The 17,801-nt window shown below is 46.1% G+C and overlaps 1 protein-coding gene across 1 annotated transcript; it reads left to right on the forward strand.

Moving 5' to 3' along the window:
* The first annotated feature begins 4,043 nt into the window (after positions 1 to 4,043).
* Positions 4,044 to 17,380, forward strand: LOC125447367 (keratin, type I cytoskeletal 13-like). Its single transcript, XM_048521688.2, has 8 exons — positions 4,044 to 4,612; positions 7,340 to 7,422; positions 8,081 to 8,237; positions 8,518 to 8,679; positions 9,956 to 10,081; positions 11,731 to 11,951; positions 12,947 to 13,008; positions 17,059 to 17,380. Exons 1-8 carry the CDS (start codon positions 4,208 to 4,210, stop codon positions 17,082 to 17,084), a joined length of 1,242 nt encoding a protein of 413 aa, XP_048377645.2. The 5' UTR covers positions 4,044 to 4,207; the 3' UTR covers positions 17,085 to 17,380.
* Positions 17,381 to 17,801: the final 421 nt, after the last annotated feature.

Here is a 17,801-nt window from a genome sequence, read left to right on the forward strand (position 1 = left end):
AAAGTCACATCTGCTCTGCCGCACGGGCGCGATAGATCCCACCACACACCGTCGTGAAGGAAAGAGCCCAGAATTTCCTTTCTAGCCAACATTTTCATCCGTCAGCCAATGTGGCCAAATCAGGTCATGGTGGGATCTTGCTGTGCATAAATCTCCTGCTGGCTCATGGAAACTGGACACCTTCTCTCCCAACCTGCCCTGACAACATTTTTCACTGAGTCACCATAGCTGGGACGCAGTGTTCCTGTTGCACACGATTCCAGGGCGGGTAAAGGGCAGAATACATGAACTTAGAACTTTGAAACATCCTGAATGGCTTTTCTCATTCTGGTTCTTTCTGGGGGGTTTTACATGTCTCTCTCACCATCTAGACCCAAATGTTTAAAAGATGATCTGGTGAGCAGGTGATAGATTTCTAAACAATATTACCAACCATGAAAAAAATCATAGCAAGAAACTACAAGGTCACAAATACAAAATGCAATGTTTTGCTGACTGCCATTACAATACCAATGCTTGTAAATATTTCAAACACTTCATGGGGGTGGCAATTTGGCTTAGAGATGCATGGGCATTTAGTAATACTTGATTCGAAGTTTATCAGACTGGTGCAGAATCTGTGGCTTTGCGACCAACGCAGCGCAAATTCCCTCAACCCCTCCAACTTCTGCCCAGGGTTTCAATTCATTGGGTTTTTTTTTCTGAGTTAGGGGATACCGCTGAATCCCAATCTTGTTGCCCCCTCAGCACCCAATAATTGGAATGAGGGCTGATGGATCTCATTGATAGGGATTGCTAACCTGGGCCAATCAAGAAGCCCAGGCTGACAGATATAAATGAGAGATTCAGAGCATCTTCTCATGTTGGGAGTGGCTCTGAGCTGGCTGGTCGGAGCCCACATACTATTACGCACATGTAAATAAAGAGTGACATGGTGATGGGATACCAGCCTCTGTACAGTTATTGCACACCCCCATCCTGGGCTGAGTCCAGTTGAGAGTTCCCTGAGCCTGATTTCTGCCAGGGGACACAGCGAAGATTGTACACGAGGAGACCAGACAAGAAGTGAATGCAGCTCTGCTGTGATGTGTGTTTTTCTTTTAAAGTTGTGGGTCAGTATTTATTACACATCCCTAACTGCCCAGAGGGTAGATGAGAGTCAACTGCATTGCAGGAGGTCTGGAGTCACATGTAGACTAGAGTGATGAAGAATGGCAGTTTCCTTCCCTAAACGACATGAGCAGTCATTTTGTAGTCATCATTAAACTCTTTATTAGAGATTATTCCCCACCCCACCACCCCAATAAATTGAATTCAAATCCCACAGTCTGGGTCCCCAGAATATTACCAAGTTTCTGGATTAATAGTCTAGTGATAACACCACCAAGCCACCACTTCTCCCTTTGTAGGGGCATGTCTGCTAAGGGACAACTGGACAATGTAGATAAAGAATGGATGTGTGGGCTTGCTACTGCAGGGTTGCTAGTATCTGAAAAGACTACTTCTTAGCATAGGAACTTAAGAACAGAAATATGCTATTCAACCCATCGTGCGCAGGCAAGTAGATCATAATTTGCTCCTTCAACATCCCTTCCCACACAATCTCCATGTCCCTCCAGAAAGTTATGCCCTCTAGTTTTGGACTCTCCCACCCCAAGCTGGGGTTTGGGGAAGAAGCTGATTGAGATGTACAAATTTCTGAGGGACATGGGTAGGCAGAAACGCTACTAAGCTGTGTTCATCCAGCTCCACACTTTGTCATCTCGGTTGTCAGAACTGCTGTGTTTCTCCAGCGCTCTCTATATTTTGTTTGTTTACAAACAAAGAGCACCATTTAATTCACTTTTCTTGCTTAATTGTGGTGCAACTTTTAATTTTGTGAAAGAGAAAGAATGACTTGAAGGAAGAGTGAGAAATAAACGCTCCTTCAGCAGCTGAAGGGAAACTAAATAACCTGAAATACCACATTGCAGAGCAAGCTGAGAACATTGCAAAAGAAGTGAACACACCTCCAGATTCAAGGAGCTTAATGTCAAAGCCATTGTAAGGCTTCTGTGAAAACAAACACTCCCTTCTGTTTTAGCTTCAGAGATAATGGGAACTGCAGATGCTGGAGAATTCCAAGATAATAAAATGTGAGGCTGGATGAACACAGCAGGCCAAGCAGCATCTCAGGAGCACCTCCTTGACCTGTCCGTCTTCCCTGGACCGACCTATCCCCTCCCTACCTCCCCACCTATACTCTCCTCTCCACCTATCTTCTTTACTCTCCATCTTCGGTCCGCCTCCCCCTCTCTCCCTATTTATTCCAGTTCCCTCTCCCCATCCCCCTCTCTGATGAAGGGTCTAGGCCCGAAACGTCAGCTTTTGTGCTCCTGAGATGCTGCTTGGCCTGCTGTGTTCATCCAGCCTCACATTTTATTATCTTCTGTTTTAGCTTGCTGCTTTTGGCCACACAATAGATTGAGCCTGCTCTAAGTTTGGGGGACAGGGAGAAGGGTGCAGAGAAGTGGGGTTGAGTTTGAACAGCAAACTGGTGTCTGCAAACTCCAGCGTAGGTTAACTTTTAAGGAAAGGGAGTTCATGTCAGTCGCTGAGGTTTGCTAGAGATCAGAGAGGGGCATTTGGTGAGGGGTGAGCTTAGCTGTGATGGGTTGCGGAGGTGGGCAGTTATAATGGGCCTGTTACCAATTGCTTGTGAGTCCTGCTCAGTTGAAGTTGAGTCTGTTATCTTTCAGTGATCCTCAGTGTTAGGCCTGAGTAAAGTGCCCAAATGATAACAGGAAGATGTTCCATTGGGCAATTGGTTCATAAGAGTCACAGAGTTTTTACAACATGGAGAAAAGGCCCTTCAGCCCATTGTGTCTGGTGCTAGTCATCAAGCATCGATTTATTCTAAACTTATTTCCCAGCACTCGGCCTGTAGCCTTGTCTACCACAATGTTTCAAGTCCTCTTCTAAATACTTAGAATCCTACAGCATCCCAATAGGCCCATCAAGTTCACACCAGCCCTCTGAAGAGCAGCCCATCCAGACCCAGCACCCGATCCTAACATTCCCCCTGGCTAACCCACACATCCCTGGACACTATAAGCAATTTCCCATGGCCAAATCACCTAACCTGCACACCTTCAGACTGTGGGAGGAAACCAGAGGAAACTCCACAGGGAGAATGTACAAACTTCACACAGTTGCCGGAGCGGGATCGAACCCAGGTCCCTGGCGTTGTGAGGTAGCAATGCTAACCGCTGAGCCACAACGTTTACTCTAAATGTCTAGAGAATCCCCACCTGTACCATGCTTTCAGTCAGAGAGTTTCAGATAGCCATAACACTCTGAGTGAAATCAAAATCCTCAAAACCCCTGTCAGCCTCCAGAGATTTCCCTGAAAACCTCACTCCCTGGTTTTCGACTCCTCCATCAAGGGGAAGCGTTTCTGCCTACCCATGTCCCTCAGAAGTTTATACATCTCAATCAGCTTCTTCCCCAAACCTCAGCTTTCTCCGCTCAGTGGACAACAATGCCAATCTTTCTAGTCTCTCTCCATTGCTCCAGGCCAGGCAACGTCCTGGTGAATGGTGGAAAGATAGTGGGAGCTGCTGGAGAATTTGTGATAACAAGGTGTAGAGCTGGATGAACACAGCAGGCCAAGCAGCATCAGAGGAGCAGGAAAGCTGCCGTTTCGGGCCGAGACCCTTCTTCAGAAAATCCTGGTGAATGTCTAGTGCAGTTGCCTCTTCCTTTGGGGGCTGAGATTACAACTAGAAAGGAATCTGCCGTTTAGTTGCACTTCGAAAACAATGGGGTTACTGCTGGTTTACGTCTCTAAACAAGATGAGATTGTTCACCTGAACCTCCTTCCAGCAACTTGTGCACATTTCAAAATAATCGTTGCTATGGAAGAATGTATCTCTGCCAGCAGTTGCTGGGTGAAAACAGAAAAGGGAAGGTTTGCTGTCAATCACCTGACAGGCCTGAGATGAGTGAAATGCAACACCAGGCTCAGGTGGGTGGGTCAATTTCAATATAAATACAGCAGCAACAGACAGGAGAATGGGATGCTCTTGGGGGGTGTTCAGAGCTATAGTCAGTTTCACAAGTCACTTTGGTGAAGCTGTAGCCCAGTGTGCCAGTCACAAGGGGAGACTGTTGAAACTAACTGATTTCTTTCCCCTGTTTAAGCAAGACCCCAGTTAAAGGTAGAACCATGAGACGCAGCATGACCAGCTCAATAACGGCTTCCCTGGGTGGGGGGAGGACTCTGGGTGGGGGGCAGATCATCTCCAGGTCCAGTTTCTCCGGCTCAAGCCAACGGTTTGGAGGAGGAGGAGGAGGGGGGGGGGACCTGGGGCTGAGTTCCTTCGGTGGGTCAGCCGCAGGTTCGGCCTCAGTGTCTCTGTCCGGGATGTCATCGGGCTCTGTCATTGCCAACGAGAAGGAGATGATGGCGAGCTTAAACCTCCGGCTTTCCGACTACCTGCAGAAGGTGAAGGATATGGAAGAGGCGAATAACAAGCTGGAAATGCAGCTGAAAGAGTTCCAAGTGGGGAAGGCGATAACTGGCGTTGACTATGTTGCTTACGATGCAGTGATCAAACCCCTGAAGGAGCAGGTGAGGGGGCTTGTGCATGCTGCACGTTTCCAATTGCATTCTTTCCCCGAATGCGGGAGGGGCTGGTGGAGGGAGATAACGGTGTGCGCCACCATCGGTCCGGGGGAAGGGTCACCGGACCCGAAACCTTCACTCTTGTTTTCTCCTCCACAGATGCTGTCAGACCCCGCCGAGCTTTTCCAGCAACTTCCGTGTTTGTTCCCCGTGTACACTGCAGCTCAGCGCTCTCTGCTTTCACTCAGTGATGTGCACCAAATGCTAACGTGACAGGCTTTAAGGACGCCCTCTCTCGCAAGTTTTGGGGGAAGTGGGGGGGGGGGTTCGAACCTGCCCACTTGAGGAGCGAGCAGCATCTCAGGCTTTATCGCCCAATCTCATTTGCGGCGAGAGTTAAACACGGAGACGGAGCGTTAACAGCTGTGTTCATCCAGCTTCACACTTTATTATCTTGTATTCTCCAGCATCTGCTGTTCCCATTATCTGTGATACAATTTTAACCTCACTGCGAAGCCTCTTCCAGGGATGCCTAACCTGAAGAAGTTACCCCCCTCCCTCTGGACAAACCTGAGGGGATCTCCTTCCCACTGTAAAGCTTTTCTGATGAAGGGTCGAGGCCCGAAACGCCAGCTTTTGTGCTCCTGGGATGTTGCTTGGCCTGCTGTGTTCATCCAGCTCCACACTTTATCTCGGATTCTCCAGCATCTGCTGTTCCCATTATCTATGATCACAGTTTTAACCGGTTTCTCCCAATTAGTTGAGTCAGTGATAATGGGAACTGCAGATGCTGGAGAATCCGAGATAACAAGGTGTGGAGCTGGATGAACACAGCAGACCCTCTCCGATGAAGGGTCTAGGCCCGAAACGTCAGCTTTTGTGCTCCTGAGATGCTGCTCGGCCTGCTGTGCTCATCCAGCTCCACACTTTATTACCTCCCTGTTAGTTTTCGTGCCCGGCTCGCCCCGTCTGCGATGGAAAGGTACATGAGCCTGCAGGAACGTAGAGCCTTGTTCCTCGGGCAAACCCTGTTGGAAAGGATCTGCCCGCCCCCCTAAGCAAAATCGCAAATTGCTGGAGAAACTCAGGGAGATAACGGGGTGCACCACCATCAGTTTTGTGGAAGGGTCACCGGACCAGAAACATTAACTCTGTTTTCTCTTCCACAGATGCTGCCAGACCTGCTGAGCTTTTCCAGCAACTTTGTTTTTGTTCCTGATTTACAGCATCTGCAGTTCTTTTGGTTCTGATTTGGAAGCGGTTTTGCTAATCATTGAGTTCCTGTCATTATGTTATCAATCCATTTTTAAAATTAAAGCCAAAACTCCAAGCTATTGTCTATTTGAGAGTTCAAACTGATATTGCCACAGCATTCAAAAGATGTTGGCAATGGACAAGACTCCCTGACATTGTTTAATTCATTTACTAGCTCAGCAATGAGTTAAAGTTGCTACAGCCCCACACTCCCATTTGGGAGAAATGACTGGTGACATGTTTAACCTCAGGGCCACCACACCTCGGGCATGGGGAGATGTTGAGAAGGAAAGTCCTTCATGGTAATCTCAGCTGGTGCGGGCATTGAACCCCAGGTAATTGGTGTTGCCCTACATTGTGAACCAACCTTCCAGCCAACTGAGCTAACCAACCATCAATTGTCTGCTCAGAAATACCGGGGATGGGCTGTCCCATAATTTATGTTCCACATTGGAACACTGAAAGTTGGTTGCTTTGACAGCCCCGCCCCTTTCCAACTTGCAGGCATTTGAGGATAGACATTGTCATCCTAAAGCCCTTAGTGCAACGACAGACAAAGGATCAGACCCAAGAACCTCACCTGGCCATCTGGATAACGTGTTTGCTTACGTTTTCGAAGAGCTTAAAAAGGAGGCATTGTAGGAGGATGAAATGGGTGGAAACAAATAAACTGCCCGGCTGATTCACTCCAGCCTAATCCTGTTTAATAATGAATGATTGCAAAAGATTTATCCAACTCTCAATTGTTGTCTATTCCCAAACCAAACTCGACTCAATCCAGCTCAACTGACGTAAGTGGAGAATTGGAGTGAGTTTACTGCAAGACCTATTTTAGATCAATTTCATCTTCCTCATTTGTTCTTGTCTTCCCCTTAACTCATTGCCTCTGCAGTTCTGTGAATGTGATTGATGTTCATATTTTGGATTCATTCCTGCGTGAGTCCAGACCATCATCTCTGGTTTATGGAAGAAGATGAGGGAGATAGGGATGTCAGGGAAGTGAAGAAAGATTGGCTTCAGCCTGGACCAGGAGCTTCCTGTCCCTGGCCCTGAGCTAGAGAGGATGCAGAGCAGAGTTGGAGAGGTTTGCAGCATTCCACCACCATCAGTAATATAGCCCGTAGCTCAGCACAGGAATACTGACTCTGTTTGAACTCAGTGGGGCCAGTGACAGGCTTCTGTCAATGTCTTCCCTGGTGAAGACTCGGCCTGATCCCTTTTCCTGCCTTTGTTGCCCTGAGTGGGTAATGGACACATGGTTAGCACAGACTACAGTGTTATTCAGTGACGACTGTATATCGCGAATGGGGCAAAGAATACAGAATCTAAAACCTGTGATACTGCTACCTTATGCAGCTGTCCAACGTAGCCCCTTACTGCCTCACCATTGCTCCCCCAACACCCATCAAAGCAGCATCTAATTCATTCCTCAATCTCACTGCACCTTCATGGTTTTACCCTGTGTGATCTTCACTTTAGATACTGGCACTTCATCTTGGAAATGCACGCCTGGCTCTCGACCTTGACAATGCAACTCTGGCTGCTAAGGACTTCACAACCAAGTAAGTGCATTCGTTCTTCACTTATCCAACAATGTTGTACCCAGGTATGAGATAAATCTTGGCTTTGCAGGCAAGGCCAGCATTTCTGGTTCATCCTTCATTGCCTTCTGAGAAGTTTGTCTTGAGCCTTCCGCGCTGTACTGCTGCTGAGCAAGGCCATCCCAGGGTTTTGACTCAGTGGCTTTTGTGCTAAATTGGAAATGTACAAAAAAGAAGCATTAGTTGAAGCTGCACGCTCTGTGTATCGCTTTGCAGTGCAAGTGAATGAGGATTTCTCCAAGGCTGTTCCCCACCATTGATGACAATCTCAACGGGGGAAAAATGTAACAAACTACAGGGCGCTGGTGAGGGGGAGATGGGATGGTGAGAGAGAGGGGGTGGGGGGTCCAGCAGAATTATCAACAACCATTTCCTCCTAAAAAATGGAGACTTCGGTGACTGTTTCTGAACATGGTTGAGCACGTCAAGGTTTTGAGTATTGCCCCTATGAGTGTACAGTTTTGGTAACTTGCGTACGGACCTGATCAGCCATTTCTGGGATCCAGCATTGAACTCTACAGTACAGAAGTGGCCCTTTGGCCCATTAAGTCCATGCCGCCACATTCAGTTGTTGTTCGAGTTGAACAAATGTGTTTTTTTTTCTGCATCTTCCACCTAGATATGAGAATGAGCTCTGCATCAAACAGTCTGTGGAATGTGATATTGCAGAGCTGAAGGCACTGAAAGATGAATATATATTGAATTACACCAATCTGGAAAGTGATATAGTGGCAGCAAATGATGACCTTGCAAGTCTGAAGAAAAACCATGAAGAGGTAAGCTTGGCATCATCTCTTGTCTCAAACCCTTCATTCCTTTAGGGGTTAGTTCCCAGTGATCAATATCCAAGGGTCACAGGATTGAAGCTGAACTAAGGTCCATCATTGACCAACCATAAAATTGGAGACTGTTCAGGATGGAGGATAATGGCTCCTTGTTGGAAGGTGCTACAAGCTCTGTCCTCACTGAAATTTAATGTACTTGTGAAAATTTTCAATGCACTACAACATTCTAAATATTTAGAGAAGTACCTGATGGGTGTGTGTTTGGTTTTAGGAAATGGCTGAACTGAGAAATCAAGTGGCTGGTACAATTAGAGTTGATGTTTCAGCTGAAACCAGCTCTGATCTTGTTAAGCAACTGAATGAAATGAGGGACAACTATGAAGCCCAAAGCAAGAAGAATGAAAATGAGCTTGACGTTTGGTACAAATCACAGGTGGGTGTCCTCCTACAAGTCTAAGTCTGTGAATCCAGAACGGGACAAATTCCACTTTGAATCTGAATTCTGAGAGAGGAGGTAGTTAGGTTAAAGTAATGTTTACGGTTCTGGAACTCTTATTTTGATAGAGAATGTCACAAAGTTAGCTCAAGGTGGGAATCTTACCAAGCCTTCGGAGGTCAGAGTTGTCATAAAGTGTGGTGATAATTTTTGGCAGGGTTTTCCAGCCACTCTGGAATTTTGCAGTTCCTGACCAGAGACATGGTATGAACTAATCCAATTAATCTGCATACTGAGCTCTGTTTTGCTGGAATTTGAGCATCAGAATGCTCCAAGGTGAGTCTGTCAACCTCCGAGGGGCCCACACAGTGGTTATGTTCCCTCGCCAGCCTCCGATATCTACGAAAGGGTCTCTCGCACGTGCACATGCACCTGCTTGATTCACCCTGGAAAGTGCATAGATAACTCTTAGCGACCTTCAGAGCGAGAGGCAACATGGAGGTGTCCCTTCTCCCAGCAGCAGTCAACTTCCACCCCCCCCCATCATCATCGCCAAGGCTGCAGAGCTCTTTGCTGTCTGCCATGTGGCTTTGTGTCCCTTGTTTGGCCATGACCAACAGTGTGGCTCCATGACTCCGGTCTATAAGTACTTTGCCACTGAGTCAACAAATGCACCTTTCCACTGACATAAGGTGCGCAACATTAATTTAGCTCACTTGTGGCACAGAGATGCTACCAGTGAGTTTCCCCACACTGGCTGGTGTTACCATGAAGGACTCTCCTTCTGAACCTCTCCCCTGGCCTGAGGCACGGTGACCCTCAGGTTAAACCTTCGCCAATTGTCTCTCTTTAATAACAGAGCATGACCCTGGTGACTTTACCCTTTAACGTTTACACTCCACATCAGGTCAGTCACTGTTTTCCTGCCTTTGGGAAAATCCATAGTACCTGGAAAACTTTAGACCTCCCTCCCAAAACCAACTATTGCTGTTCTACCATGTCTAAAGTTACATGCAATCCCGGTAGTGAGACCTGCATTGTCTGGTTTAGCAGCTATTTTGTGCTAATGGCCTGTCTCTATTAGATCTTGAAAGAGTACAGCCAAAAGTCATGCAGGCTTGTCATGGTCAATAGACCATAGACGTTTTAGCAACCTGGAGCTGTATGTAATCCCAGGGGGTGAGGTGTTTGTACCTCAGGACTCATTTTGCTTCTACCAAAGTGAGGATGTGCTGTGCCTCTATTTGACTGCAGTTTTCTTCTCAATTTCAAGGTTGAAACACAGACAAAGCAGACTGTTCAGGTCAATGAAGCAGTGAAAACCACGAAACTAGAGATTAAGGAATTAAACAGTCAACTTCAGGCCCTTGAGGCTGAGTACCATGCTCTGCTCAGTGGGGTGAGTCTGTGCAGAAAGAACAGTTTAATCAATGCCTTTCGTTTTGACTGATTTGCCCAGTGTAGCGTTGGATTTAACCCAAATAGCAAGATGCCCGGAATTGTGACAAAAGTCAGCCTTGCCTTTCCAGAAAGTTCATTCATCAGTTGCGACATGGAAGGCAGGTATTTGTCCTTGGGACCCAACATTAGAGGAAGTCAGAAGTCACAGCAAACCAGATTACAGGCCAACCAGCTTATTTGAAATGAGAGGTAGTAGGAACTGCTGATGCTGGAGAATCTGAGATAACAAGGTGTTGAGCTGGATGAACACAGCAGGCCAAGCAGCATCACAGGAGCAGGAAAGCTGACATTTCGGGTCTGGACTCTTCTTCAGAAATGGGTCTGAAGAAGGGTCCAGACCCGAAACATCAGCTTTCCTGCTCCCCTGATGCTGGTTGGCCTGCTGTGTTCATCCAGCTGTACACTTGTTATCTCTTTCTATGAAATCACAAAGCTTTTGGAGCTCTGCTGCTTTGTTAGGTGAAGTGTCTTCACTTGATGAAGGAGCAGCACTCTGAAAGCTTGTGATCTCAAATGAACCTGTTGGACTATAACCTGGTGTCATGTGACTTCTGACTTTGTCCATCCCAGCCCAACGCCAGCACCTCCACATCACACCCAACAAGGGAGGGTTTAACTTTGGACCTCGTATTCTGGAAAGAAACACCGGGCAGGCTTCACTAAGGCAGCATTTTGGAGACAGTGATCATAACTGAGTTAGAGTTAGAATGGTTATAGGAAAGGAGAGGCCGGGAATAAAAGTTCTAAGCCAGGAAAAGGCAGATTTTGCTAAGATAAAATTTGATTGGCCTGAGTGGATTGCTTAGAAATGGGCACTGGCAAGCATTCAAGAAGGAAATAGTGAGAGATGTTGAGGGGGGGAGGACTCAGGGAGCCTAGCAGTAACATTCACGTCATCTCTGACCAAAGGTGAAGTGCCAGAGAACTGCTAATGTTTTCCCATTATGGAAAAAAAGGAGAAAGAGGTAGACCAGGCCTGTCAGACAAATTTCAGTGGTGGCGAAGCAATGAGAGAATTCTGAGTGATAGTTTATGTCTTACTGTAAGGGGGTGGGGGGAGGGGGCTGCTTTTTGATTGAGATTTGAAATCCATTCATCCATGGATTAATCAGGGAGAGTTGGTATGGATTTGTTCAGGGAACGGTATCTTTGACGAATTTGAATTTCTTGAAGGCACATTGTCTCAGTGTTGAGCATTAATGGAATTAGTGTAGTCAGATAGTTATAGACCCAGCACAGACACAAGCAGCTTTATTCTTTTCTCTAACCGTTAGTGGATGAGTCCGCATACCTCCAAATTCTTTGAAGGCCAACAGAGGAAGAGTGGCAATGGGTCGTAATCTTGATGGCTGATCCTGTTTCTCGACCGCCCCCCCCCGCCCCATTCTCAATCTCCCCCCACAATCAGGTGCAGTATGTTGGGTCAATTGCAAGACTGTCAGTGGGCCATAGATGGAAGGTGGTGCTGAGATGGGGGTAAGCAGAATCTGTATCTCTTTGGCCCACATTAATGTATATGACTGACAGAACTCTCGGATGTCATGAGAAAAGTATTATTAACTTTGCCCACCCCTTACTCATTTGCAGAATGCTTGCTTGGAAGCCAACATTCAGAATATTAATGACACGTACTGTGGAAAACTGGAGGCCCTGAAAATGACCATTTCCAGATTGGAGATGGAGCTGTCTAACTTAAGAAATGAACTCGTTCAGAAGGGTAAAGATTATGCGAACCTGCTGAACGTCAAGATGACACTTGAGACTGAGATTGAGAATTACAAGAAGCTTCTTGACGGATCAGCTGTTAGGTACAGTAGCTGCATTGAAGACCATTGGGACATCACTAATTTGCGAGTATAGATTGTTAAACCTCAGCTGTATGATGTGTATATTTCCCTGACCGCTGCATTGACTCTGACATGGACAACCACTTCCGCTCTGTCACTGATCCTAAACACCTCCCCTTTATGGATGATCATGCACATTCCATACACCAAGCCTTATCCAATCCCACCTCTACCCCTTCACTCTAACTGGTATATTTTCCAAGCCAAGGGAAGCCCTTTCCACTGAATCTTTACAGGAATGGATTTTGGATTAACAATCCAAGTGGGGAGTCAGTGGCATTACCACAGGACTATTAATGCCATTGGCCCAAGTATTGTTCGAGGGACCTGGCTTTAAATCCCACCATGGGGAATAAAATCAATCAAATCTGGCATTAAGAGTAACGACGAATATAAAAGCACTGACTATTATGAAAGCCCCATCTGGTACACTGATACCCTTTAAGGAAGGAAATCTGCCATCTTTATCCTGGTCTAGTCTACATGTGACCCCGGACCTACAGTAATGTGACTGGTTTTTCTATCAGGAATAAGCTTTAAAGGCTGGCCTAACCCTCACCCTGTGAGCGATTGAATTTTTTTTAAAAAGGAATTGTCATCAAATGCATGTCACCATCCAATAGCCTCTACAACTTCAACAATAAGGTTAAAAAACATCACAATTCTTTGATGCGTTAACTTCAGCAATTGCAGATAGTTCAGACCATCCTGGGGAATGATCTGCATCCCTTTGTGAGTCAGCACTCGGGATTGTACATGCCTGCCATCCGAACACAACAGCTCACTCACCCCTGATGGTCTAACCTGCAGCTGACTCTAGCCACATGTTACACAGTTGATGTCTAACACTGTTACACAGACAGATGATAAATTGGGATTTGCCCAGCCGCCCATGACAAACACAATTCTTTAAAGAAACACTGCAACATTTTCCAATTTTCTGATTTTTATTCCAGTCTCAACCAAAGTGACACCAAAGAAACGTCGGCAACCAGCACAACTACAACAATAAGAACTGGTGAGTCCTCTACATGAATTAACATTGATAACGCTGGTGTGATACTGAACGGAAAATGCTTGTTTGCAAAACTGCATTGGAAATTGCATTTGAGATTTAAAAAGGGGCACGAGTCTATTCCACTTCAATATCTACCCTGTAAATAATTTGTCTTCCTTCTTTCTAAGTGTAGCTGGCAGGGTGACGTTTTTTCCTGATGCTTAGTGTTCTCCCACGCTACCATCCGGGCATTCTGGCTCAACTCAGACAAGAATGCCAACATATAAACAAGGAGCAAGAGACCATCCCTTTGGCAATGAGCAGAACCAGCCTAGGACAATAACAACTCCTCTCCAGGTCTACAGCAACTGAGGTAGAAGGGAGACTGAAAGATAATGCTCGCAATACTTCAGCTCTCCAATGAGACTGTTTAACCAGTCACTCATTGGGGATGTGGAGGTTGGCAGCTCCTTGTGTAGCTGTTGCAGTCTCAGACGTGGGTGTGAACAGCCAATGATGGAAAAGAAGGTGAATTGAGCAGAGGTTTGTCATGAGATAAAATTTTGTCCAAGTCATTGATATCAAGTGTAAAAACTTGAGGCCCCAGCACCAATCCCTGTGCACACCTTGCTGACTTGAAAAAGACCCATTTATGCATGCTTCCTGTTAACCTGCCAATCTTCTTCTATCTTCTCTCTATCATTGCACTCTTTTCTCTCAAGGTTTTATTCTCCACAGTAACGTTTATCAAATGCCTTCTGGAAATCTGAGCACAGTCCATCCACTCATTAAGCCTGGACTTAATACTGAGTCCAACACCTTCAGATTGTAAATTCAAACCCATTCCCTCCCTTTGTATTCACTTTTCTTGTTGCAGTCTCTGTCACGCCAGTGGGATGGTCCATTGCTTCCAGTTTGACAATTGGACAGCATTGTTCGGCCATTCTCCCAATCAGATCGCTTAAGCTGAACTATCAACGCCCTTTCTCGCCCCAGCACTCCACCCCAACACTATTTCATGAATGCTGCACTTTCCATGCTCCATGTCAGACCTGATAAGAGTTCTTTTGGTTTTTATCTGATAAAAGAGGCATCTAGACTTGAAATGTTAGCTTGCTCTCTCCCCACAGATGCTGCCTGACCCACTGAGATTTCCAGCATTTTTTTCAGTTTTCAGTCTAGATTGCAGTTTCTGCAGTCATTTGCTCCTATATTTACAGGTTTCCTCTTACCTACAACAAATGTCTTTCACAAAATCACGTTGACTCTCCCTGATTTACCTTGAACTTATCCAAGTGCCCTGGTATAACGTTCTTAGATTTCGATTCTAGCTATCTCCCTATGTCAGACATTAACTTAATTGGCTCATGGTTTCCTGCCTTTTGTTTCCTGCTTCCTTTTGAATAAAGGAGTTACATTCACTGTCTTCCAATCGAACAGGACATGCCCTGAGTCAAGAGTTTTGAATAATTGAAACTAATAGATCAACAACCTGCCAAACCACACCTTTTCAGATTATAGGGCAATGCGCATCAGAATCTGAACACTTCTCAGCCTGTAGCACCAACAATTTATTCACAGAAGCGCAGAACACATAAGGAGACCGTGCAAAACACATTCTCCCCGAGTCTGTGTGGGTTTCCTCCGGGTGCTCCGGTTTCCTCCCACAGTCCAAAGATGTGCAGGTTAGGTGGATCAGCCATGCTAAATTGCCCGTAGTGTTCAGGGGTGTGTGGGTTATAGGGGGATGGGTCTGGGTGGGATGCTGTGAGGGGCGGTGTGGACTTGTTGGGCTGGTTTCCACATTGTAGGGATTCTATTAAAAGATTATTTAATTAAACCGGTTGTGTCTGTACAGGCTCCCAAAAGAGCTACCCAGCTTGTCCCTTTCTCCAGCTCTATCTCCATTACCCTCTAGTTTCATCATTTTCCAATATATGGCAGCATGGTGGCTCACTGATTAACACTGCTGCCTCACAGCGCCAGGGACCCTGGTTTAATTCCACCCTCTGGTGAATGTCTGTCCGTGTGAAGTTTGCACGTTCTCCTGTGTTTGTGTGGGTTTCCTTTGGGTGTTCTGATTTCCTCTTGCAATCCGAAAGATGTGCAGGTTAGGGTGGGTGTCGGCCTGAAACATCAGCTTTCCTGGTCCTAAAATGCTGCTTGGTCTGCTGTTCATCCAGCTCCACACCTTGTTATGTCAGGTTAGGGTGGACTAGCCATGCCAAATTGCCCTATAGTGCTCAGTGTTGTGCAGGATAGGTGGATTACCCATGGGAAATGCAGGGATAGGCTAGAGGGGTGGGATGCTGCTTGGAGGGTTTGTGTGGACTGAATGGCCTGATTCCATACTGTTGGGATCCTAAACTCTCCGTTTGAAATCTCAAATGGAATCTGGCTCCACCAGTCTCCCAGGCAGTGCAGTCCAATCCTAAGTGAAGAATTTTCTTCTCACCTCACTCCTAGCTCTCTAGCTGACAATCTTGAAATTGTAAACCCTAGTTATTAACTAGTGACCCGTCAAAACTGTTCACAACTTTGGGCACCTCAATAAGGTCGCTTCACAAGACCCTTGAAGAGTATAAGTCAGTGAGACTGCATGGGGTTTGTGGGTTTCCTGAGTTCCTCATTCCCTTCCATTTCCTGAATTATCACTGCTTCTGGGATGCTACTTATAGCCTGTACAGGGAAGACTGAGGAAAAATACCGGTTCAGTTCATCTGCCATTTCCTTATTTCCATCATGAATTCTTCAGACTCTGTTCCTGGATTGTAACAATTGTATGATCAGCAGCTTAACTCATCGTTCACCTAAAACAACAAATTGAGAATACTGGAGCTCCGTAGCAGAAATTGCTGGAGAAACTCAAAGGGTCTGGTAGCATCAGTGGGTCAAAGAATTAAAGCTTTGAGTCCAATGACTCTTTATCAGAACGTCAGCGTCAGTACCGATGAAGTATCTCCTTATTTAACTGAAACACCAGCTTTGGGTCTCCTTTCTATCTCAGCTGCTCCAGCCTTGGAGAGCTGTTAGTGCCCCACCCTGGTTCTGGTCATTGCGAAGGGGGATTTGTAACCCCCAACCTTTCTCTACCACCTGAGCATAGCATGCCTGGTTCCCAGTAAAATCCATGCCAACCTCCATCAAAATGGGTGGAACCGCTCTCTTTGGCGTAGAGGAGCCCAAGAGGGGGCTTTGAGTTGTTCAGAATCATGAAGGATTTTGTACGTCAAATGCAGAGAAATGATTTCCTCTCAGTGATTTAAGATCTTTGTCAGAAGAATGTGACAGAAGTTGAGAAACTTTTTTTTGAATAGCTGATGCTGTGCAATGTTCTGTCTGAACAGTGGATACAGTCTCAACAGCACCTTTTGAAAGGAAATTGGACTTGGGCTTAGAGTTGCAAATGATAGAGGAAAAAGTGAGGGAAATGGTTCCAATTAGCTGGCACAGGCATCATGGGCAAAGTGATGGACTTCTACATTGTCTTGTCTTGTTTTGCTTAGTAATTAAGCAGTTCTTCAATGCAAGTTCATTGCCATAATGGCACCTTTCCTACTCCAGGTGAAATGAAAGTGACGAAATTAGCAATATTTTACATGTGTAATGTATAAGAACCTTTAAGTGACATGGGTGGGGGAGACAGCTTCAATCCTGTGAAGGGGATTTACGCTTTGAGGTTGGTGGTTGAGGAAGAAGTTATTAGGCACAATTCTTTTGTCTGTCTTGCACAACTGCATTCAACCGAGTTAAAATCAGGCCTAATATCATGTTAGCATTCAACGTTGCTTCAGATGAAAACCTGGAGGGATATGGAAACGGGAGAGAAATGACGCTCGAGTTGTTTGCTCTATTCTTAAGCCATCCTGTTGCATTCCAAGCTGTCTCAGGTCGACAATGGAGGAGAAGCAAAGCGGGTGCTGACTTGACCACGAGTCTCTTGACCCTCTCTGATCTTTAGTCCGGTGACTGTGCCCCCCAGGATATTCCTTCCTCCTTTAGGCCCAAGTTTGCGAGCCAGTTACCAATCTTGACTGTGAGGGGTTGACTAGTTTCCCTCTTGTTTTCCAGAAACACGCACCGTGACATCGTATTAATGGCCCTGGGCTTCACCCCCAACCCCGACACGTCTCTCCTGGAATCCCGATGGCCCGAATAGGTCGTCTTTCTTGCATGTTGGATAACAGATTACACGATTGACATTTTTGTTTTGGGCCCTGTTTCTACAAAACCTGCGTCACTTGCTGACTCTCTCTCTGAGGTGTAATGGTGTTTCCTTTGTGCTTTGGATGTGAAGCTTCCATTTTCATATATTTACCTTTTTGCTGAGGTTCTGTCTGTGAATCACATGATGGCATAGGGTGGGGAGGAATTAATAAACAGGCTGCACCCATTCAACGGAGTCTGCATCATTATTTCACCGCAACTACCTTTTGCTCAATAGCCATCTTCTTAGTGTTTAATGTATCAAGTTCCAGCAGTGCTCTGAAACAAAGCTGGACACCCAAGCACAGAAAACATTACCGGGGTGATCAAAAACCTGTCGGAGAGGTTTGCTCAAAGGAGGAGAGAGGGAGAAGTGGACCTAGCAGACCAAATTTCAGAGCTTGAAGTCAAAGCAGCTGGAGGTAGTTCCAGCTGTAGCATGATGAAACATGAGAGATGCACTCAAAGTAGGGATTGGGGAACACAAAGGCCAGAGAGGCATGACGCTGGAGGTGACTACAGGGGAAAAGGAAGGGGGGCAAATATTAGAGGGATTTGACAATAGGAGTGAGATACTCCGAGTACTGTAGGTAGGAATATCACTGTCC

Source organism: Stegostoma tigrinum, chromosome 35, assembly GCF_030684315.1.
Source record: "Stegostoma tigrinum isolate sSteTig4 chromosome 35, sSteTig4.hap1, whole genome shotgun sequence".
Taxonomy (NCBI): Eukaryota; Metazoa; Chordata; class Chondrichthyes; order Orectolobiformes; family Stegostomatidae; genus Stegostoma; species Stegostoma tigrinum.

Excerpts from the sequence above, each read along its gene's own strand:
- LOC125447367 (XM_048521688.2), top strand. The coding sequence starts at position 4,208 with ATGAGACGCAGCATGACCAGCTCAATAACGGCTTCCCTGGGTGGGGGG. Across the intron at positions 8,680-9,955 it reads ACGTTTGGTACAAATCACAG|GTTGAAACACAGACAAAGCA; the intron begins GTGGGTGTCCTC and ends CTCAATTTCAAG. Across the intron at positions 11,952-12,946 it reads CTTGACGGATCAGCTGTTAG|TCTCAACCAAAGTGACACCA; the intron begins GTACAGTAGCTG and ends TTTTTATTCCAG.